Below are 24,829 nucleotides of genomic sequence, written 5' to 3'. Positions count from 1 at the left end.
GATATTGATCATTATTCACTGTCTTCATGCGAGCACACAGCCTGCAGTGTTCACTTAGCCGCTGTTCTTTAATGAAGGCAGTAAAGTGATGATTTTGCCGTTTTGGAACAAGAACAGGAGACAAATGAGTTTGAAAACTGAGAACACTTTGGTTTTGAGGCACAATTTTGCAGCATAATTTACTGTTATCTTAACTAAAAAAAAAAGGACACAGTGAAATTGATATAATTGTAGTACTACTGTAACAATGACTGTGTTATATTCACTGAAGCATCTCTGCTTGTCCCCAAACACTGAGATTTGGTGCCTGATTTTATGCCAATGAGAACTACTGTATTACAGGAGAAGAGGATTCATGTCCTTAACTGCAGACTGTATGTCCTTAATTTAATTTGGACTGCTTTTGGCACATCCACAGTGACAATTTGTTGCTTCTCATGTGGCTTCAAAGAGAACTTTGCGCTAAAACAGATGATTTTTTTCAGCAGAAATTGTTATTAGTTGTTACTTTAACAAATGGAAGTCACTCATGACTGGAGCTGCTGCTTCAATTGCACAGATTGGTTTTCTGTCGACTGTGAAACACGTCAGGTGTTACAGGGATCTGAGACATAGTTGTCCTATTAGACCAGTATTCATCATTAGTTAGCAGTTGCTGTTGAGGAGACAGCTCGGTGGCTTATTTAATTTACTGAAATCTGTTCAGAAAATCCCCTTTCACGACCCACACGTTTTCTTTATTATTGCACGATGAGCATGTGTTACATCTGCCAAGAATCAACTCTGCTCTGTCACACATTTAATTAAAAATCCATTCAGAGATAAAGTTTCAGAACAAAACCATGACTCAGCAATCTGAATAATGTACCTCAGTATCATCGTCAACTTTATTCATTCAGAATTTATTGGATTCACCCAAACGTCTCAGTATGTTTTGCAATATTTCATTCATAATCTAGTGAACAGTCTGACCAATAGGTGAAAGCGTTAAGCAATAGTGACCTCGCGTCACTGAACTGAGAGAGCTGAAACTATGGTGACAAGTTTAAAGCTGCAGGGACGACTGACTGAGCTGAGAATATGCGTTTTGAAAACCATTTATGCCTTTGTACAAATTATGGCTTTCTACCAAATATAGAATGATTGTTTTTAATTCATCTATGGTGTTTTATCCATAGGAATGTATCTTTTATTTATTAGGGACACACAGAACACATCCAGATTACCTCATCCACACCTCCACGATGACATACAAAATGGTAAATGACACAGACTGCTGTCAGACGGCCATAAAAGGCGCTGAAGACTGCCGGATGTGCAAATGTCTGGATGACAAACACGGGACCGGAGTGGGAGGGAGCGCTGTGTTCCTCCCTTTGCACAGTCCCTGTTGGTACTGAACATCGCAGTACAACCAGCATATAAATGGACTGCATTTATGTAGCGCTTTTCCATCTGTATCAGACGCTCAGAGCGCTTTACAAAAAATGCCTCACATTCACCCCGATGTGAGGGTGCTGCCATACAAGGTGCTCACTACACACCGGGAGAAACTAGGGGATTAAAGACCTTGCCCAAAGACCCTTAGTGATTTTCCAGTCAGGCTGGGATTTGAACCGAGGCTCTTCTGGTCTCAAGCCCAACGCCTTAACCACGAGACCATCACCTCCCCTATGGACGTATGGACTGAACTCACGCCATTTGTGTCAAAGCCGGCATGGTGTGGTCACTCATTCAGTCATGCAGTCACATCTGCACTCGTCCTCCACCTCCCAGCGCTACTGACCTCATGTGCACGTGTGTGTGTGTGTGTTTTCATAACAACTGAATGAGCAGCTATGTGAGCATGTGTGCGTGGGGGGTGCACGTGCACGCCGTTGCCAGCTTCTAGACACTGCTGGCAGTGGGCCATGCTGTCCCATGCATTAGACGCAGCCTTTCCAGGGAACTTAATGTTAGTTTGTTGTGTGTTTTGGCTCACTTCAGCAACACAACGCTCCTGGGCCATTGTTGGAAGTGAGATTCGCAACAGTTCCATGTCATATCTCCTAAAGAGTTAGAAGGTAATCATATACTACAGCTGTGAGAGCCATTCAGCTCCGAGCCTGATGCATGCAATGACGCGTTACTGCACATGAGACCATGGAGAGGCGCAGCTGCCCGTGTTATATACAGGTATGATGGAGACAATAGTTAACATTATTTACGCCGCCCATGGGAAGGCATGGACAAATATCTGTACTGTAAGGTCTATTGTAGATATAACAGATTGTTCTGATTTTCGGCTGTGTGCATGCAGTAGCGCATGGTGCTTTCGGGTTGATAGCCACTGTTCACATTAACTGTAAATGATGAAGTGTGCCACATACATTTTTATTTTTTGCAAAAACTATATGGATTTGAATCATGTGCGCTTGCATCAGCCAAGCTTGAACCTTCGTGCGCATGCGTGAGTTTTTTCACGCCTGTCGGTTGCGTCATTCGCCTGTGAGCAGGCTTTGAGTGAGCACTGGTCCTCCCCCCTTGTCAGATTTTCATTGTCAGGAAAATGTCTGAACGATTGGAGCAGCGCTGCATCAATTTTTTTCAGAAACTGTGAGAGACAGCCAAGTGGAAACCATTCGGAAAATTCAGATGGCTTTCGGTGAAGATTCTATGGGCGTCACAAGGATTAAGGAGCATTACAACCGGATTAAAGATGGCCCACAGCAGCTGAGAGCGCGCCGCACTCCAAGCAGCCATCGACAGGCTGAAATGACCAGATCATTTCCAAAGTGAAGGCTGTGTTGATCCAGGACATCGTGTGACCCAGAGAAATTGTGGAAGAGGTGGGCATAGCCATTTTTAGGCACATTCCACTGTTAAAGGAGATTTTGTAATGAAAGACGTGCGGCGGAATTTGCGCGTCGGGATGAAGCCGCAATGGCAGAGAACAAAAGCAAGTCCGTGTTGGAAGTCTCACGGGACATGTTGACATGCCCAGCTCTCCACAATTTCTCAGATACTCACTTGACTAAAAAGCCACCGAAAGCTGTCTGAATCTTCTGAATGGTGGAAGACACGGAAGCCCACCTCTTCCGCAATTTCTCTGGGTCACATGACGTCCCGGATCAACACAGCCTTCACTTTGGAAATGATCTGGTCATTTCAGCCAGTCGATGGCCGCTCGGACCGCGGCGCGCCCTCAGCCGCTGTGGGCCGTCTTTAATCCGGTTGTAATACTCCTTAATCGTTGTGACGCCCATAGAATCTTCACCGAAAGCCATCTGAATTTTCCGAATGGTTTCCACCTGGCTGTCTCTCACAGTTTCTGAAAAAATTTGATGCAGCGCTGCTCCAATCGTTCAGACATTTTCCTGACAATGAAAATCTGACGAGGGGGCTGGACCAGTGCTCACTCCAAACCTGCCCACAGGCGAATGACGCAACCGACAGGCGTGAAAAAACTCACGCATGCGCACGAAGGTTCAAGCTTGGCTGATGCAAGCGCACATGATTCAAATCCATATAGTTTTTTGCAAAAATAAAAAGGTCTGTTACTTTTCTAACAGACCTCGTACAAATCAACAGTTCCTTTGTGTTCCGGGATGGTGGGGGGTGGTGGGGAGGCATTAGAGGTGGACATTATTATATGTGGCACGTGCAGGTCATACCGACAGGCTTTGCCATGCCAGATCCATCTCGAGGTTCTCTCGTACGCGCTCAAATTGTTTTGAAACTTTGTCGCCGTCACAAATTGTAAATTGTGGTCAGATGGTGCTCAGATTGCACATGGACCACCATAGATGTCCCATCACGATGGTGCCCAGAGGGTTTTGAACATGTGCGACACAATCGGGGGCAGATGGCTGTCAGAACGTTTTGAACTGCAACTGGACACTTTTCGGATGTGGGCCGAATCGTCATTCTGCGCCATTCAGCCTCATTCTGGCTATGTGTAACAGGGGTACAACAGGAACTGGTTTTCGATACTCATCCCTAGTAATAACTAGAAACCCGAACAAACAAGCTACCAAAAAAGGCTTTGGGATTTTGTCACTGCCATTTCATAAGTGTCATATACAAGGACTCATGATACCTTTGCAGAAAGCAACCATACTCTAGTGCTGGTAAAGACTTGTCCAGTATCAGTAGTTATTTAACCTGGCAAAAGGTTCATGCACAGCAGAAAATCAGGTTTCCTCACCAGGACTTGAGAACAATATTTGGCAGGCATGCTCAGTAGTCAGAGGCCACCGCGGAAAGTCAAACACCGAAAATCAAAAGTTTTCACAGAAAAAACAGGCTTGGAATAAGACTGGGAAAGCCAAAGTGGCAAGTAGAATGACTTAACCATCCGGCAGCCATCGTCTGATTAAAAACAGCCCCTTTTAAACTTGACAGAGCACTACTTAATAAAACTGAATTAGCTTCGAGGGGTCAATGCCTGGTGTGCACAGCACAATGAAAAGTGAAAGTGAAACCAACTGTAGGCACGGGGGGAATAAAAATGTGCAGTAGGGTGATAAGGTTTCTGTACTCAACACCGTCCTGTAGTTACACTGTGAATCCTATGGGGGGAAACCAGCATCTCATTTCCAGAATGACAGCTACGTAGGGCACGTGGGATGGCATATGTGAGATTATACCAACCTGGTCTCATGGCAAGTCGTGATTCAGCAGCACCAAATATACATTAATCTATTGGTTCGCGATATTATGACGTAAAGCGCCTCATTGTCCTCACGGCAGCACAAATTCATTCTAATGCATTCTGTGATGGCTGCACGAAATGAAAAGTGAAGCGGGGGGTCGGGGTGGTTATGGTTAGGGTTGGGGGTAGGAGCAGGGTTAGTAATAGTGAGTTAAAACCCCATCACGAAAATTTGACTAATTTCATGATGGGAGCACAAAAAAAAAACAAAAAACGTGAGACTGGGCTGAATTATACACATATCCACAGAGAAATCACAGAAAACAATTCAAAATCATAACTCAGGTTCATGAGGGCACACACACATGGATCATGGCAATAACAGCAAAGTGACACGAGACAGAAATGTTGTGAAAGAATGTGTATCTTTCTCAATGACATAATGCAGTCAACTTTGGGATGAAAGCTTTTTGCCAGAATTATCCAGCGGTTCTGTCGCAGTTACCACAGACTAGGAATCAACAAAAACCATGGTTAGAAGATAGATTCCATTTCTAGTACTGCAGCTGGTCACGAAGGGGTGGTATGGACTGTGTGTCTTCACCTTTGTCCAGCCATCAGCTTTTCCTTATCTGCATCTTGTCTCTAGATCCGAATCAAGATGAAACCTGCTTGAAGACAGTAGGATGTCTGCTTGACAAAGAGCTCATCAAACCTATAAATTGTAGTAGCTACTCTGATCTTGTTGGTGGCAGCATGTATAAATCAAATCAAATCAATTTTATTTATGTAGCACCAAATCACAACAACAGTTGCCCCAAGGCGCTTTATATTGCAAGGCAAAAGCCATACAATAATTACAGAAAAACCCCAACGGTCAAAACGACCCCCTATGAGCAAGCACTTGGCGACAGTGGGAAGGAAAAACTCCCTTTTAACAGGAAGAAACCTCCAGCAGAACCACGCTCAGGGAGGGGCAGTCTTCTGCTGGGACTGGTTGGGGCTGAGGGGAGAGAATCAGGAAAAGACATGCTGTGGAAGACAGCAGAGATCAATCACTAATGATTAAATGCAGAGTGGTGCATACAGAGCAAAAACAGAAAGAAACACTCAGTGCATCATGGGAACCCCCCAGCAGTCTAAGTCTATAGCAGCATAACTAAGGGATGGTTCAGGGTCACCTGATCCAGCCCTAACTATAAGCTTTAGCAAAAAGGAAAATTTTAAGCCTAATCTTAAAAGTACAGAGGGTGTCTGTCTCCCTGATCCAAATTGGGAGCTGGTTCCAGAGGAGAGGAGCCTGAAAGCTGAAGGCTCTGCCTCCCATTCTACTCTTAAAAACCCTAGGAACTACAAGTAAGCCTGCAGTCTGAGAGCGAAGCGCTCTATTGGGGTGATATGGTACTACGAGGTCCCTAAGATAAGATGGGACCTGATTATTCAAAACCTTATAAGTAAGAAGAAGAATTTTAAATTCTATTCTAGAATTAACAGGAAGCCACTGAAGAGAGGCCAATATGGGTGAAATATGCTCTCTCCTTCTAGTCCCCGTCAGTACTCTAGCTGCAGCATTTTGAATTAACTGAAGGCTTTTCAGGGAACTTTTAGGACAACCTGATAATAATGAATTACAGTAGTCCAGCCTAGAGGAAATAAATGCATGAATTAGTTTTTCAGCATAACTCTGAGACAAGACCTTTCTAATTTTAGAGATATTGCGCAAATGTAAAAACGCAGTCCTACATATTTGCTTAATATGCGCATTGAAGGACATATCCTGATCAAAAATGACTCCAAGATTTCTCACAGTATTACTAGAGGTCAGGGTAATGCCATCCAGAGTAAAGATCTGGTTAGACACCATTTTTCTAAGATTTGTGGGGCCAAATACAATAAGTTCAGTTTTATCTGAATTTAAAAGCAGGAAATTAGAGGTCATCCATGTCTTTATGTCTGTAAGACATTCCTGCAGTTTAACTAATTGGTGTGTGTCCTCTGGCTTCATGGATAGATAAAGCTGGGTATCATCTACGTAACAATGAAAATTTAAGCAATGCTTTCTAATAATACTGCCTAAGGGAAGCATGTATAAAGTGAATAAAATTGGTCCTAGCACAGAACCTTGTGGAACTCCATAATTAACCTTAGTCTGTGAAGAATCCCCATTTACATGAACAAATTGTAATCTATTAGATAAATATGATTCAAACCGCCGCAGCGCAGTGCCTTTAATACCTGTGGCATGCTCTAATCTCTGTAATAAAATTTTATGGTCAGCAGTATCAAAAGCAGCACTGAGGTCTAACAGGACAAGCACAGAGATGAGTCCACTGTCTGAGGCCATACGAAGATCATTTGTAACCTTCACTAATGCTGTTTCTGTACTATGATGAATTCTGAAACCTGACTGAAACTATTCAAATAGACCATTCCTCTGCAGATGATCAGTTAGCTGTTTTACAACTACCCTTTCAAGAATTTTTGATAGAAAAGGAAGGTTGGAGATGGCCTATAATTAGCTGGGTCAAGTGATGGCTTTTTAAGTAATGGTTTAATTACTGCCACCTTAAAAGCCTGTGGTACATAGCCAACTAATAAAGATAGATTGATCATATTTAAGATCGAAGCATTAATTAATGGTAGGGCTTCCTTGAGCAGCCTGGTAGGAATGGGGTCTAATAGACATGTTGATGGTTTGGAGGAAGTGACTAATGAAAATAATGCAGACAGAACAATCGGAGAGAAAGAGTCTAACCAAATACCAGCATTACTGAAAGCAGCCAAAGATAACGATATGTCTTTGGGATGGTTATGAGTAATTTTTTCTCTAATAGTTAAAATTTTATTAGCAAAGAAAGTCATGAAGTCATTACCAGTTAAAGTTAAAGGAATACTCAGCTCAATAGATCTCTGACTCTTTGTCAGCCTGGCTACAGTGCTGAAAAGAAACCTGGGGTTGTTCTTATTTTCTTCAATTAGTGATGAGTAGTAAGATGTCCTAGCTTTATGGAGGGCTTTTTTATAAAGCAACAGACTCTTTTTCCAGGCTAAGTGAAGATCTTCTAAATTAGTGAGATGCCATTTCCTCTCCAACTTACGGGTTATCTGCTTTAAGCTGCGAGTTTGTGAGTTATACAATGGAGTCAGGCACTTCTGATTTAAGGCTGTCTTTTTCAGAGGAGCTGCAGCATCCAAAGTTGTCCTCAATGAGGATGTAAACTACTGACGAGATAATCTATCTCACTCACAGAGTTTAGGTAGCTACTCTGCACTGTGTTGGTATATGGCATTGGAGAACATAATAAAAAGGAATCATATCCTTAAACCTAGTTACAGCGCTTTCCGAAAGACTTCTACTGTAATGAAACTTATTCCCCACTGCTGGGTAGTCCATTAAAGTAAATATAAATGTTATTAAGAAATGATCAGACAGAAGGGGGTTTTCAGGGAATACTGTTAAGTCATCAATTTCCATACCATAAGTCAAAACAAGATCTAAAGTATGATTAAAGTGGTGGGTGAACTCATTTACATTTTGAGCAAAGCCAGTTGAGTCTAATAATAGATTAAATGTAGTGTTGAGGCTGTCATTCTCAGCATCTATATATGTGGATGTTAAAATCACCCACTATAATTATCTTATCTGAGCTAAGCACTAAGTCAGACAAAAGGTCTGAAAATTCACAGAGAAACTCACAGTAACGACCAGGTGGACGATAGATAACAACAAATAAAACTGTTTTTTGGGACTTTCAATTTGGATGGACAAGACTAAGAGTCAAGCTTTCAAATGAATTAAAGCTCTGTCTGGGTTTTTGATTAATTAATAAGCTGGAGTGGAAGATTGCTGCTAATCCTCCCCCTCGGCCCGTGCTACGAGCATTCTGACAGTTAGTGTGACTCGGGGGTGTTGACTCATTTAAACTAACATATTCATCCTGCTGTAACCAGGTTTCTGTAAGGCAGAATAAATCAATATGTTGATCAATTATTATATCATTTACTAACAGGGACTTAGAAGAGAGAGACCTAATGTTTAATAGACCACATTTAACTGTTTTAGTCTGTGGTGTAGTTGAAGGTGCTATATTATTTTTTCTTTTTGAATTTTTATGCTTAAATAGATTTTTACTGGTTGTTGGTGGTCTGGGAGCAGGCACCGTCTCTACGGGGATGGGTTATTGGGGGGATGGCAGGGGGAGAGAAGCTGCAGAGAGGTGTGTAAGACTACAACTCTGCTTCCTGGTCCCAACCCTGGGTAGTCACGGTTTGGAGGGTTTAATAAAATTAGCCAGATTTCTAGAAATGAGAGCTGCTCCATCCAAAGTGGGATGGATGCCGTCTCTCCTAACAAGACCAGGTTTTCCCCAGTAGCTTTGCCAATTATCTGTGAAGCCCACCTCATTTTTTGGACACCACTCAGACAGTCAGCAATTCAAGGAGAACATGCGGCTAAACATGTCCCTCCCGGTCCGATTGGGGAGGGGCCCTGAGAAAAGTACAGAGTCCGACATTGTTTTTGCAAAGTTACACACCGATTCAATGTTAATTTTAGTGACCTCCGATTGGTGTAACCGGGTGTCATTACTGCCGACGTGAATTACAATCTTACCGAATTTACGCTTAGCCGTAGCCAGCAGTGTCAAATTTCCTTCAATGTCGCCTGCTCTGGCCCCCGGAAGACAACTGACTATGGTTGCTGGTGTCGCTAACTTCACATTTCTCAAAACATAGTCGCCAATAACCAGAGTTTGTTCCTCGGTGGGTGTGTCGCCGAGTGGGGAAAAACGGTTAGAGATGTGAACGGGTTGGTGGTGTACAGGGGGCTTGTGTTTAAGACTATGCTTCCTCCTCACAGTCACCCAGCCAGCCTGCTTTCCTGGCTGCTCGGGATCTGCTGGGGGACAGCTAACGGCGGCTAAGCTACCTTGGTTCGCACCGACTACAGGGGCCTGGCTAGCTGTAGGATTTTCCAAGGTGCTGAGCCGAGTCTCCAATTTGCCCACCCTGGCCTCCAAAGCTATGAATAAGCTACACTTATTACAAGTACCATTACTGCTAAAGGAGGCCAAGGAATAACTAAACATTTCACACCCAGAGCAGAGAAGTGCAGGAGAGACAGGAGAAGCCGCCATGCTAAACCAGCTAAGAGCTAGTAGCTGCGCTAAGCTAGCGGATTCCTAAAAACACACAAAGTGAATAATGTGTGAATAATTTAGAGGTGATTCAGCAGAGAGAGTGCTTTAGTTAAGGCACGTGAAGATTACACTGTGAAACAAATCATTATCTAGTCATCTAGATCAATGTAACTACGCAGATTAAACAGCTAACAGATACAGCAAAACTCCGCTGTGCTCCGGAACAGGAAGTGATACAATACTGCAGTGAGAGCCAACCACCAGTCAGGTATAGGTCAGAGTAATTTGGATTTTATTTCGATGTGAATGTGCGAGCTCACAGGTTGTGGATGTGTCTCCTTCCTGCAGGATTCACAGCAGATCCCAGCCAGAAGACAGCAGGTGACGTGACGGTGTCCCATTCTTACATCATTACACCCCGTGAGGTCACGTGTACTTTCAGAGGAGGGAGCCTGCCCTCCAGGAACATCCTTCATCAAAATGGTACGTGCTGCCATCGCCAGTCCACTGAGTTCTGTGTCTGTGTGCTTCCCTTCCTTAACTATAGACCCTCCTTTCACTTTTCAGTCTGTTCCTCAGCGCACGTGTATGTGAAGCAATTACTGTCTTTCTTTGTGCTCCCGCCTTGATCAATTTGACTAGATCCATTTCACATTCTGTCTGTTGGCTGCGCCGCTGAACCACTCAATTTTCAGCCTAATTGAGCTTGCAGAAGCACCTTTGGTGGCTTGCTACAGTCCTGTTTGTATACTGTGTGTGTGTGTGTGTGTGTGTGTGTGTGTGTGTGTGTGTGTGTGTGTGTGTGTGTGTGTGTGTGTGTGTGTGTGTGTGTGTGTGTGTGTGTGTGTGTGTGTGTGTGTGCATGTGTGCGCAGTTTAAACACAGGCGTACGTACACACATGCACATGGAAACCAATTTTTTCCTCAATTAGACAAGCTGTCTCCAGAAGGCTGGTGGGTGCTGCTGGACTTGTCCTGGATTGTGGACTGTGGCAGAGGTGTGCGCACACTTGCAAAGGGATCCACGGCTGCAAATAAGTAGATAATTATTCCCAACAGCATTAAACAGGTCTGGCAGATGTTAAATTCCACAGCCTGAGGGGAAGACAACACAGAGCTGCTGTCTAATTGTGTTTGGAAATCGTTTGTTCATAGCACACTTCACACATGCATTGACAGAAATCACTGCATAAAACATGTTTGCAAATTAATGCGCGCATACGTTCACGACAGTGCAGTCCCCCAATTGTTGCAGTCATTTATTCACAGCAGTGCAATGTTTTATTTCCTCTGCTCTCGTGTCTCCAACGTGCACAGACACCACACAGCAGTCTTTGCTCTTCTGACTGCACCTTATGTGTGGCATTTCAAAGGCGGAGTGCAGCTAATTGCTTTCACTGGAGTCCAGCGGCTTCAGTAAGCCGAGGCGAACAGAGTGACTGTGTTCAGTCCCGCTCCTGTCTGCCGCTCTGCACAGGCGGCGCACCCCGGCATTATCTGGTTAAGTGACTGGCTTTTGAGTCAATGCCTCTTTGATAAGGAGGCTCAGGAAGAATGTCCTGGGATGGCTAGTGATGCCGGGAGTGAAGAAAGAGGAGGAATAGAGCAGGGTGGCTGCTGGAATGGTGATGAGTTGCACTTTTGGGAAAAAAGATATAAATGAATAAAGTACATAAAATCCAGTTGCTGCCTTCAGATTAATATATGTTGAATGTTCTGTCAAGAATATCAAATCACAGTGGCATTATACAACTAAGCTCAGCTCTGAGTACGGCTTTGCTGGAAATCCCATCAGCAGTCTGCCACCGTGCTCGCTGATGCACGAGGCCGGACACGTCTGCTCCACATGCAAATTACCATCAGCATGGGTACTGATAGCGTATCTCCTTATCTGTGCCAATCACAGTGGGACGTGGATGGACAGATGATACTCCAGGAAACATTAGTGTGTGATGGTGGAGTGATGAACAACAAATGCACAGTATCACACATCTGCAGGTAGCAGCAAGGAGTGGCCTTCAAAGAGTACATCTTCTTTTTGAAATGTCATTATTATTACTCCTTTAGACGAAGATCCCCATACTGTCCACAGTATTGTTTTTTTTTTTTTATTATTTGGTAAAGACAACTACAGGGGACTGTCTGGTCATGGTAAATGGGGCCTTTCTGGTTGAATCCCTGTGGGCCTATAACAAAGGCAAAAAAAAAAAATAATAATAATAATAATACTAGTTTGCATTTTTCACATCATTTTTGCATTTAAAAAAAATCTGACCAATACATTTTTCTCTAGTTTAGAATTATTTGGGAGGCTGCCTACAGGTAAGAAAAATGTCTGTGTCCTTGAATCATTATAAGAGCATCCTAGGGTCCCCCTAAAAGCCAAGAATGACATTTTGCACATTTCTCAGTGTATTGCTGAAAACCTGCTTGATAATATATTCTATAAATCTGCATATAGATTCCTTGAATTACTGTCAACCTACACAAAGTTTTTAATCTACCTTAAGTGTTGCTAAAGACACCCATAGCCCCCCTATAGTGAATGGGCCAAGCAGGTTTTCAGTACCACTTAAGGCTACTAAACAGCACTTGGAATCCAGCCTCAGTGTACCATGGCCTAACGAAAAAAATGTATGATGGCCATCCCTGGGTGGTAGCTCCATTTAGGTGGTCAATGAAGAATTACACAGAGGACAAAATTGAAAAATGCTCCAATGTCATTGAGAACTTACGGAGCCATGGAAGTGTCATCGCAAAATGTATTGCATGTAGAGAGAATGTGCGCACGTTTTATAATATTGTGCACACGTTTTAAGTATCGTTTGAGTAAAGCAAGGGCACGACCTACTAAACGTGGCTACAATTTGTAAAACGTGCACTCATATTGTCTTGACACATAATGTTGGCTATTAGCCAACAAACCAGGAGACAGTGTAATACATTTCCCCCATTAGAAATGTATGTGGTCAGGGTATAACAAATGGTTTGAGCGCACAAGGACATATAGAGAACTCCAGCTACCCAGCATGGCATCATCTGGAGTTTAAGCACATTAAAAAGGATGCCGATAGGATAACAATTGTCATATTATGAAGTTCATTTTGAACGAAAGGAAAACGTGTGCACGTTGAGGGCTCAATTAAAGGAAAACGTGCGCATGAATTATCACGGCCATTAAAACGTGCACATGCATTATGATGGCCAGGAAAACGTGCACACGTTTTAGTAATTCGAGGGCTCAGTTAAAGGAAAACGTGCGCATGAAATTATCATGGCCATTAAAATGTGTGCACGAATTATGATGGCCAGAAAACATGCACACTTTTTATTAATTTGAGAGTACATTTTATTAATTTGTGGGCTCAATTAAAGGAAAAACGTGTGCACAAATTATCATGGCCAGAAAAAAAATATCACTTTAAGTGACCTCTCCCGGGTTCCGTAAGAACTAGAGCACCGCACACGTAGAGCGCAAACATCTGTCAATACTAGCTTCCAATTCCACAAAAATTTTCCACTTGGAAAAAACTCAGAGTCTTGTTAGAAGTGACTTTTCATAAACTAATAGATGTTAGATGTTATATATATAATTAGATGTTTTATATATATATATATATATAAATATATTATATATATATATATATATATATATATATATATATATATATATATATATATATATATATATATACACGAGGTCTGTGATGAAAAGTATCTGACCTTATTATTTTTTTAAAAACCATATGGATTGAATAATGTGTGATTACATCAGCCAAGCTTGAACCCTCGTGGGCATGCGAGAGTTTTTTCACGCCTGTCGGTGACGTCATTCGCCTGTGAGCACGCCTTGTGGAAGGAGTGGTCCAGCCCCCTTGTCGGAATTCCTTTGTCTGAGAAGTTGCTGAGAGACTGGCGCTGTGCTTGATCAAAAATTTTTCAAAAACTGTGAGGCACATCCGAGTGGACATCATTCGACAAATTCAGCTGGTTTTCGGTGAAAATTTTAACGGCTGATGAGAGATTTTGGATTGTTTTATCGCTGTAAGGACTTCCCACAGAGCGGGACGTCGCACAGTGCTCCGAGGCGACGTCGTCATCCTGTTTCAAGCTGAAAACCTCCAAATTTAAGCCTCTATTGACCCAGGACGTCGTGAGAGAACAGAGAACTTTCACAAGAGGTCGGAATCAGCAGTTTATCTGGACATTCCACTGTTAAAGGAGATTTTTTTTAATGAAAGACGTGCGGATGGATTGGCGCGTCGGCTCGCAGCCGGCGCGGCGTGCCCGCCACAGGAAAAACACCTCCGTTGGAAGCCTTAAGGACAAGTTGGAACATGCCCTGCTGTTAAACAATTTCTCAGATACTCACTCAACTAAAAGCCACCAAAAGCCGCCTGGAATTTTACAAATGGTTATCAACACGGAGGTGTTTTTCCTGTGGCGGGCGCGCCGCGCCGGTTGCGAGCCGATGCGCCAATCTGTCTGCCGTCTTTCATTAAAAAAAATCTCCTTTAACAGTGGAATGTCCGGATAAACTGCTGATTCCGACCTCTTCTGAAAGTTCTCTGTTCTCTCACGACGTCCTGGGTCAACAGAGGCTTAAATTTGGAGGTTTTCAGCTTGAAACAGGATGACGACGTCGCCTCGGAGCTCTGCGCGACGTCCCGCTCCGTGGGAAGTCCTTACAGCGATAGAAACAATCCAAAATCTCTCACCAGCCGTTAAAGTTTACACCGAAAACCAGCTGAATTTCTCGAATGATGTCCACTCGGATGTGCCTCACAGTTTTGGAAAAAATTTTGATCAAGCACAGCGCCAGTCTCTCAGCAACTTCTCAGACAATGAAAATCCGAAGGGGGCTGGACCACTCCTCCCACAAGGCGTGCTCACAGCCAGCTCTCCACAATTTCTCTTATAACTCACTCGACTGGTAAGCATTGAAAGCCGAGATAGGCATGTCCGAACTTGTCCTCTGGCACGCCGAACGGAGGTGTTCTTTGTCTCGCTCGAACAGCGAATGGGTCGTGATGCACAAAGCCTCCGCGCGGCTTTCCACGACAAAATCTCTTGTTAAAAGTGAAATCTGCCGCAAAATGGTTGATGTCCAGCTCTTGTGATAACCAGAGAAAGTGCACACGACGGGCCCAGCTCCACACAGCCATCCATTTAGAAATGATCCGTGGTTCGTGCCTGTCGGCTCAGAGCGCGGCGCGCCGAGCGCCATTGTGGGCCGTCCTTAAAGCTGTAGTAACAGTCCTTGTTCTCTGTGAAGTCTGTAAAATTTCACCGAAAGCCAGATACATTTTTCGAATGGTTTCTAGGTGCCAGTCCTCTAGCTTCTGAAAAAATTTCTGATGGAAAAAAACCCCAAATCATTACGCCATTTCCAGACAATGAAAATCCGACGATGGGGCGGGACCACTCCTTCCACAAGGGCGTGCTCACAGGCGAATGATGTCACCGACAGGCGTGGAAAAACTCATGCATGCGCACGAGGGTTCAAGCTTGTCTGACGTGAAAACATATGAATCAAATCCATATAGTTTAAAAAAAAATAAAACGGTACGATACTTTATGGACAGACCTCGTATATATATGAGAGAGAGAGTCATGAATACTCGCTGGAGCTCAGAACTGAACCTACAACAGAAGCTAACTAATTAGCAGGAAAACAAAATCAAAAGAACACAACACAAAAAAGGTACAGTAACACAGGTAAAGTTTCCAAAGAAGTGACATTTAAAGACTTGACAAGAGGATCAAGCCTGATGTCCTGACTTTCTTTTCCCTGTTTGTCCATACTGCTGTTTTTTGTTTCACTCATGCAGCACTCCTCTATATTTCTGTATGCAGCAGTGCTCATATCCGCCCAAGGTTTTTGGCCAGTTTCATTCAGGCTTTATCTTCCATCACATTGCAGCACATAGTCCGCACAGGGTTACAACTGTGTGGGGGGAAAAACCTAAAGTTGTTTTTAGACCTCAAAATGTTATTTAGCAGCTCTCTCCTTTCTAAACATTGTTCCAAAATGTAAAATTAGGCACATTTCTTTCAAATAAAATTGGGGCAATTTGCATGATTCAGTCAAATGAGATGGAGTGCATCGTGACTGATAGCTGAATGAGTTAGTGGTAATTAAATATTTCAGTTCTTACAGAGGACACACAGCCTTGGAGTGAAAGATAATTGTGGTCTGTGTTTCCCAGTGGCGGTGTTGCAGTCCAGTTGTAGTGGTTCCAGCTGTGTGACTGGACGGTTCTTGTGGACAAGCTGTTGTTTCTTTAGTCGAAATGGTGGCTTAGAGGTCTGTCGACACGTCTCTGCCATTTTGACCATATGTTCTACAAACCCTCCACATGTCCCAGACAGAGAGATTAGATTCCGCTCTGTTCAGTAATTATTCATGATGCGAGCTGTTTGTCCATTTCAGCAAGGAACACAGCACAAGCACAGAGGCGGGAGATGGATGTGAATCGCTTAGTGTCGTCCAGAAGCCAGAGTAAACCTGACACCATCACTCCTGATGATCCCAACTCAGATGACCCTGATGATGGTTGCCGCAAACTCAGCATCATGGCTGCTGTGCATCAGCAGGAGAGCAGGAAGATCCAACTGCAGCAAAAGGTCACGGTGAGGTTAAAGTTTCTCCTTGAGCTGTAGACAGAGTGTACTCATACAACTCTGGACTGTTACACTGTTACACCATCCATTCTCAATTTGTTTGACTAGTGTGAGTGCTCTGGGGCTGGGTTCTGGCATGGTTGCACTTGTCTGGACCAACTTGCGGAGGTGGTATGGGACTGATTCAGTTGCATGTAGTGTGATCACCTACAATGACGGAACATGGGACACTTGCTACTAATATTATTATTACTACTTGGTTAATACAGACTTCAATTATTTAACAAAATTTGTGTTAAAACACACCTGGTTTCTCACCTTATTGATGAACATAATTGTGGTCACTGAGCAAAGCTGCAAAATATTCCTATATCTTCTGCCTCAATAATAAAAAAAAAAGATCCATCCCATTCCAGATCCATTCCAGCTTATTAATTAATCAAAAACCCAGACAGAGCTTTAATTCATTTGAAAGCTGACTCTTAGTCTTGTCCATCCAAATGGAAGTCCCAAAAACCAGTTTTATTTGTTATTATCTATCGTCCACCTGGTCGTTACTGTGAGTTCTCTGTGAATTTTCAGACCTTTTGTCTGACTTAGTGCTTAGCTCAGAATAATTATATTATAGTGGGCGATTTTAACATCCACACAGATGCTGAGAATGAGTACTCATCATAGTTTTACATCCTCATTGAAGACAACTTTGGATGCTGTAGCTCCTCTGAAAAGAGAGCTTTAAATCAGAAGTGCCTGACTCCGTGGTATAACTCACAAACTCGTAGCTTAAAGCAGACAACCCATAAGTTGGAGAGGAAATGGCGTCTCACTAATTTAGAAGATCTTCACTTAGCCTGGAAAAAGAGTCTGTTGCTCTATAAAAAAGCCCTCCGTAAAGCTAGGACATCTTTCTACTCATACTAATTGAAGAAAATAAGAACAACCCCAGGTTTCTTTTCAGCACTGTAGCCAGGCTGACAAAGAGTCAGAGCTCTATTGAGCTGAGTATTCCATTAACCTTAACTAGTAATGACTTCATGACTTTCTTTGCTAACAAAATTTTAACTATTAGAGAAAAAATTACTCATAACCATCCCAAAGACGTATCGTTATCTTTGGCTGCTTTCAGTGATGCTGGTATTTGGTTAGACTCTTTCTCTCCGATTGTTCTGTCTGAGTTATTTTCTTTAGTTACTTCATCCAAACCATCAACATGTTTATTAGACCCCATTCCTACCAGGCTGCTCAAGGAAGCCCTACCATTATTTAATGCTTCGATCTTAAATATGATCAATCTATCTTTGTTAGTTGGCTATGTACCACAGGCTTTTAAGGTGGCAGTAATTAAACCATTACTTAAAAAGCCATCACTTGGCCCAGCTATCTTAGCTAATTATAGGCCAATCTCCAACCTTCCTTTTCTCTCAAAAATTCTTGAAAGTGTAGTTGTAAAACAGCTAACTGATCATCTGCAGAGGAATGGTCTTTTGAAGAGTTTCAGTCAGGTTTTAGAATTCATCATAGTACAGAAACAGCATTAGTGAAGGTTACAAATGATCTTCTTATGGCCTCAGATAGTGGACTCATCTCTGTGCTTGTTCTGTTAGACCTCAGTGCTGCTTTTGATACTGTTGACCATAAAATTTTATTACAGAGATTACAGCATGCCATAGGTATTAAAGGCACTGTGCTGCAGTGGTTTGAATCATATTTATCTAATAGATTACAATTTGTTCATGTAAATGGGGAATCTTCTTCACAGACTAAAGTTAATTATGGAGTTCCACAAGGTTCTGTGCTAGGACCAATTTTATTCACTTTATACATGCTTCCCTTAGGCAGTATTATTAGACGGTATTGCTTAAATTTTCATTGTTATGCAGATGATACCCAGCTTTATCTATCCATGAAGCCAGAGGACACACACCAATTAGCTAAACTGCAGGATTGTCTTACAGACATAAAGACATGGATGACCTCTAATTTCCTGCTTTAAACTCAGATAAAACTGAAGTTATTGTACTTGGCCCCACAAATCTTAGAAGCATGGTGTCTAACCAGATCGTTACTCTGGATGGCATTTCCCTGATCTCTAGTAATACTGTGAGAAATCTTGGAGTTATTTTGATCAGGATATGTCATTCAAAGCGCATATTAAACAAATATGTAGGACTGCCTTTTTGCATTTACGCAATATCTCTAAAATCAGAAAGGTCTTGTCTCAGAGTGATGCTGAAAAACTAATTCATGCATTTGTTTCCTCTAGGCTGGACTATTGTAATTCATTATTATCAGGTTGTCCTAAAAGTTCCCTAAAAAGCCTTCAGTTAATTCAAAATGCTGCAGCTAGAGTACTAACGGGGACTAGAAGGAGAGAGCATATCTCACCCATATTGGCCTCTCTTCATTGGCTTCCTGTTAATTCTAGAATAGAATTTAAAATTCTTCGTCTTACTTATAAGGTTTTGAATAATCAGGTCCCATCTTATCTTAGGGACCTCGTAGTACCATATCACCCCAATAGAGCGCTTCGCTCTCAGACTGCAGGCTTACTTGTAGTTCCTAGGGTTTGTAAGAGTAGAATGGGAGGCAGAGCCTTCAGCTTTCAGGCTCCTCCCTGTGGAACCAGCTCCCAATTCAGATCAGGGAGACAGACACCCTCTCTACTTTTAAGATTAGGCTTAAAACTTTCCTTTTTGCTAAAGCTTATAGTTAGGGCTGGATCAGGTGACCCTGAACCATCCCTTAGTTATGCTGCTATAGACGTAGACTGCTGGGGGGTTCCCATGATGCACTGTTTCTTTCTCTTTTTGCTCTGTATGCACCACTCTGCATTTAATCATTAGTGATCGATCTCTGCTCCCCTCCACAGCTGAGTTAATTTATATCAGTCCAAATCTGGGAGCATCCCTTATTGTTTTATCGTCCTCGCTTCCCATGCTCAAGGAATTTGGATACACAAGTGGGAACTGATCCATAAATTCTTCCATTTTTATTGAACCTTTATTTAACCAGGTTATTTCCATTGAGATTGAGATCTCTTTTGCAAGGGAGACCTGGACAATTATTAAGTTTCCAATCCACCTAACCTGTATGTCTTTGGATGTGTGAGGAAGCCAGAGCAGCCACAGGGAACCCAAGCAAACATGGGGAGAACATGTAAACTCTACACAGAAAGTCCACAGGTGGGAATTGATCCCATGACTGTCTTGCTGTGATGCAACAGTGCTAACCAGTAAACCAACGTGCTGCCCAATTAACCAATAACTAATTTTACTGTCTGGAGGCTGTTGGCAGGAAGAAAGAATGAAAAGCTGGACTAATTTCTGACATGATTTTTTTTTTTTTTTTTTTTGCTGCTCTGAGGATGTACACAACCTTTTTCTGGTAGTACACGCACACTCAAGCACCAACCTGGTTGCGTGTGTGCGCGCGCACGGGGGACAATGAGCTGTCCAAATGAGCTGTATCAACGAGCCAGAGGGAAGATGGACAATGGGCATGAAAATGACAACTGTAAGTAACTACCCTAAGTAACTGCCCTTGTTTGCACTCGGGGTCGCCACAGCAAATCCAAGGTGGATCTGCATGTTGAATTGGCACAGGTTTTACGCCAGATGCCCTTCCTGACGCAGCTCCACATTACATGGAGAAATGTGGCAGGGGTGGGATTTGAACCCGGAACCTTCTGAACTGAAACCAAGCGCATTAACCACTTGGCCACCACTGCTGCTGAAACTGTATTGGGTGGAAACTAGCAATGACACTTGTGTTGTGTGCTGTGCTGCTTTACATGTGGTAGACAGTACTCATTATCTCACATTCTGTTCCTGCCAGTCAACTCTGTGTTTTGTTTTAAAATAAAACTTTAGTTTGACCTTTTGAACTGTGTTCCTCCTAGTTTTGATGTGGTGGTAACAATAGAGCATATAACTGATTGCATGTACAGTAGTTAGGGTTACCAAAAGAACAGAGCCTTTCCAAGCATTTATACCATTAAAGATCCTTAGAGTATTTTTCAATATCTCACACCACAGGTGCAATCTGGATGATATTTCAGGGATTTGTCAACATCCTCATCAGCTTCCTGTGGCGGCGTGCCAAGCTTTCTGTAGTTATTACATCTGCCAAGGATATAATGACATCATCTGTGTTTATTTATTTATTTATTTATTTATCGTCTGTTAGCAGGATTATGTCAAACTACTGCATGGATTTTGATGAAATTTTCACCACGGAAAGATATTAAGCCATGGAATACTCCACTAAATGTTGGAAGTGATCTGGATCCAGATTTCACTTTATATACGCTTTGAAGGATTGCATCAAAACTACTTCACAGATTCTCACCAAATTTGCACCACAGATCGATATTAGGCCATGGAAGACTTCACTGAATTTGGAGGTGATCCGGATCCGGATTGGCGGACATCAGAAATCTCTGATTGTTCTTGTTTGTCATGATTTTTGTTCCGTTCAGATTCCCACAAATCTTTCACTGCCCGTCACTGTGCATAAATGTTTGCATACGTATATATCATGACAAACATCCCTATTAACAAACCTGACCTTTGTCCTTTTGGCTCATGGTGACACTGCTGGCATGTAATATCCAGGTGTTCCGGGTTGTACAACTCCAACCGTGATAAATGCTACTCAAACACTTCAGAATGTGGCTGCTGTTGATAGCAAGTCTTCGTACGCTGGAATGATATAAGCGTGAGAAAAATGGCACTTTCTTTGTTGGCTAAGAGTCCAGTAAATAGAACTACTGAATACATGAGTTGAGAAATATATATATTTTTAAATGCAGCTTTCACAAGATATGAAATAAACTGTTTTTGTCACAGACTGTGAGACAAAAGCACAGCTTGTCTGTGTTGCGCTCTGCGTTGGAATGAGCATGCACAAAGCTAATCAAACCAGAGGCTGAGAAAACACTTCAGGTCATATTGATTAGTTTTGAAATGTCTGGTCTGTGTTCCAGATTGATTGAAAACCTGGATCCATGGCTATTCTTTAAGGTTTTTTCTGAAAAATGTAATTGTCCCCAATGTTTAGGAAAGATCATCTAATACCATTTGGCATTCTGTGCTCAGGAACATATTGTGACATTATCACAGCCTTCTTGCAGAACATTTATACCAGTGATACACCAAAAACATAATGTTTTTGCCACCGTTTTGGTGCAGGGACATTTGTTATATGCAGGGGTGAACATATTTTATCCTTTCCAGGTCTCAGTGCAGAGCAGGTCGCTCAGTGAGATCAGGAGTTGGGGACCAATATGTTGACCTTCGTTCAATTCCTGGTCATGTTACCTGTGTGGCTGTGGACAAGATGCTTCATCTGTATTGTCTCAGTGTAAATGGACTGCCTGTAGACAGCCTGGGGGTGTAACCTGTGATGGAGTGATGTCCCATTTTGGGGTTAGGTCATAGACTTGTGCTCACACTATGGAATCGAAGAATAAGCGGCTGAATCTCTGGGCCTCTACAGGATTTACTTCTTCAGTTTCTTCTCAGTGAGGAATGTACCTGCATTTGTCCACTCCAGAGGTTCATGCACTCTTTTGTCTCTAGTTTAATCTCCAGTCATCTGTCATTACCTTGTGTGTTGGTGAAGCAGGGATAAAGTGGTATTCTTTTCACTGGGGTGTGTGTCTCTGTGGACAAGATAAATCAAAAATAGCTGGCTTGATTTCCGTCAAAATGAATGGGAAGGTTCCTTGAATAGTTATCCAGAAGTGATTAGATTTTGGATCAGTTTGGTTAAAGGTGAGGGAAAACCTGGTCTTAAAAATTACATTTCTTTTAGATGATCACACACATTTAAATAGATGATCTAAAGCAAATATTCTTTCATTTATTTTCTGTACCCCCATCTTACAATTAAGGGTCACTGAGGAGCTTATCCCACTGGTCAGAGGGCGGGAGCTGGGGCTTTACCCTGGACAGGATGCATGTCTAACACACCATGTCTTTTGAAGTGGGAGGATACAGCAGCACCCAGAGTGAACCCACACAAACACAGGGAGAACATACAAACGCACACACGGAAAGGGCCAGCTGGGAAGTGAACCCGGGACCTTTTCTCTATGAGGCAACATTTCTAACCACTGTGATTGGTAGATATGAAGACTTCATAACGAAGTCACACAGAAGTCATATGATGAAGCTATACATAGCTGAAAACACCATTACAGATGTGTTTATTGACTTATACATTTACATTGTGTTGTGTAGAGTTTGCATCAGCCGTCTGACGTCTTGTTTTGTTTACATCAACATTCTTTGCCTCTTTCTTTCGGTCGTCATGAGTTTATCTTTACACTGAACCAGTGTCAGCTTCTGCAGTTTGAACTCGAAAGTAACTCCAGGCCTTATTTCTCTGCAGCTCAGTTTTGCTGCTTGTATAGTCTGTATACTTAATACTTAACATGATAACAGTGTATGATGGAGTGTACGGAAATGGACAAATAATAAATCAGTAAATAAATAATCATGTCATCGAGCCACACAATATCATGCAGGCATAACTCTGGTGGTGTTTTCAGTAACAGCAATACATTTGCTGTGGAACAAAACTCTGTGTGTGTGTGTGTGTGTGTGGTGTGTGTGTGTGTGTGTGTGTGTGTGTGTGTGTGTGTGTGTGTGTGTGTGTGTGTGTGTGTGTGTGTGTGTGTGTGTGTGTGTGCGTGTGTGTCATGCAGGGCTGTTTCCACAACCCGGTTCTATAATTGGCCAGAGTGTTCAGGTTTTCATTATATCCACAGATGCCACCAGCAGATCTCACTGACTAACACAACTTTAAATTGAGTCGAAAAGTTCATTAGTAAAATATCTGCTGATGATATTATACAATTATAGACTTTTGATTTCGGTGTACCTGTGATTAGCGGACCTGACCAGGTCCGCATAATCACAGGTACACCGAAATCAAAAGTCTATAACTTCTTTTTTATATGGTAAACAAGAAAATTGGGAGTTTGTCAAACATACTAAAACTGAAAAATCAATCTCAAGTTTCAGCTCTTTATTATTACTGTCATACTGCACCAACTGACATCCCATCAATCGACTGGAGATGCCTGTTAAATCCGTGACGAAGTACTCCGTCAAGCATCCGTCTGTCATAAGTTTCAAAGTTGGGCGCATGTCCCAATTCAGTGACGTACTTGCGAAACAGGTTGGCTGCTGACTGTGTATTTCTGCGGGTGTTCTTTGCATCTTTTTCGTGTAAAATTTGTTTTAAGTCAGTGTCGCTAACAGACGTAAACCTGTCTTCTGCCATCTTGTCAACAAACTGACAGCCAAAGTAGGCATTGTATCGCGTTATCTGATTGGCCGTTATCGATAGAAGGCGTTTCTCGATTAGCTAGTGGTACACTGCAGGCGAGGTGTACTCGTTTCGCACGTGCGGTCTACTCAGCTCCACCAGCGGTCAACTTGGCATGTGATACAGCTCAGAAAGTGGCGAATAGGCCAATCAGAAGTTGGCAAAATCCCATACCATATAATAAAATGGAAGAAAAACCTGCACCTTCTTGTCACCCAGGTTTGAGACCACTGGTTTCTACATGATGAAATGTAAGATATCACATTTGACAGCTAATATTGAGGCTTAAAATAATTTGTTTTTGGTGTCACTGTAGATTAGTGGTTCACAATTACAACAAGAAGATCGTGGGATTGCTTCCCACGTCGTCCTTTCGGTGTGGAGTTTGCATGTTCTTCTCATGTTCATGTCACTTCCCTCCAGGTTCTCTGGCTTCCTCCCACATCCAAAGACGTGCAGGTTAGATGGATCGGAAACTTTAAATTGGGTGGAGGTGTGTGAGAATGAGTTTGTCGCTATGAGGCCCTGCAACAGACTGCCGCCCTGTCCAGGGTGTACCCCGCCTCACGCCCTATAACTGCTGGGACAGGCTCCAGCAACTGACCCCCAAATATTTGACATAATCTTTAACAGTCTACAAAGTGAAATCCTGATCCAGAATCTGGATCCAGATCCAGATCACCTCCAAAATCTAATGGAGTCTTCCAAGACTTAACACCAGTGTGGTGAACATTTGGTGAAAATCTGTTAAGTAGTTTTGACGTAATCCTCAAAATCCAACAAAGTGTAGCATACAAAGTAAAATTTTGATCCAGAATCCAGATCTGTATCACCTCCAATATTTAATGGAGTCTTCCGTGTCCTAATACCTATCTGTGGTGAAAATGTCATCAAAATCCGTGCAATAATTTGACAGACTCCTGCTTTTATTCTATTTATTTTATTTTATATCTTGATTTTATTACGTTCTTGGCGGACCTAATAAAAGGTTATAAAATGCCAATACACTTACACAAAAGATTGATTGATGATTGGTGATTAACATGGCAGACTGTCACAAAATTGCTAACAATTATTTATATCCATCTACAGATGTGAG

General features: G+C 42.4%; 1 protein-coding gene across 1 annotated transcript in view; it reads left to right on the top strand.

Annotated features, from left to right (window-relative positions):
* The window catches only part of nphp4 (nephronophthisis 4), an 804,312-nt gene that overhangs the window by 629,543 nt on the left and 149,940 nt on the right, over nt 1–24,829 (top strand). Inside the window, exons 18-19 of the mRNA XM_034171910.1 lie at nt 10,120–10,258; nt 18,075–18,079. Of these exons, the coding sequence (XP_034027801.1) occupies nt 10,120–10,258; nt 18,075–18,079 (144 nt within the window). The remainder of the gene's footprint in view (nt 1–10,119; nt 10,259–18,074; nt 18,080–24,829) is intronic.

This window comes from Thalassophryne amazonica, chromosome 6, assembly GCF_902500255.1.
Source record: "Thalassophryne amazonica chromosome 6, fThaAma1.1, whole genome shotgun sequence".
NCBI classification, from domain to species: domain Eukaryota; kingdom Metazoa; phylum Chordata; class Actinopteri; order Batrachoidiformes; family Batrachoididae; genus Thalassophryne; species Thalassophryne amazonica.
This window is presented reverse-complemented; position numbering and strand designations above follow the sequence as displayed.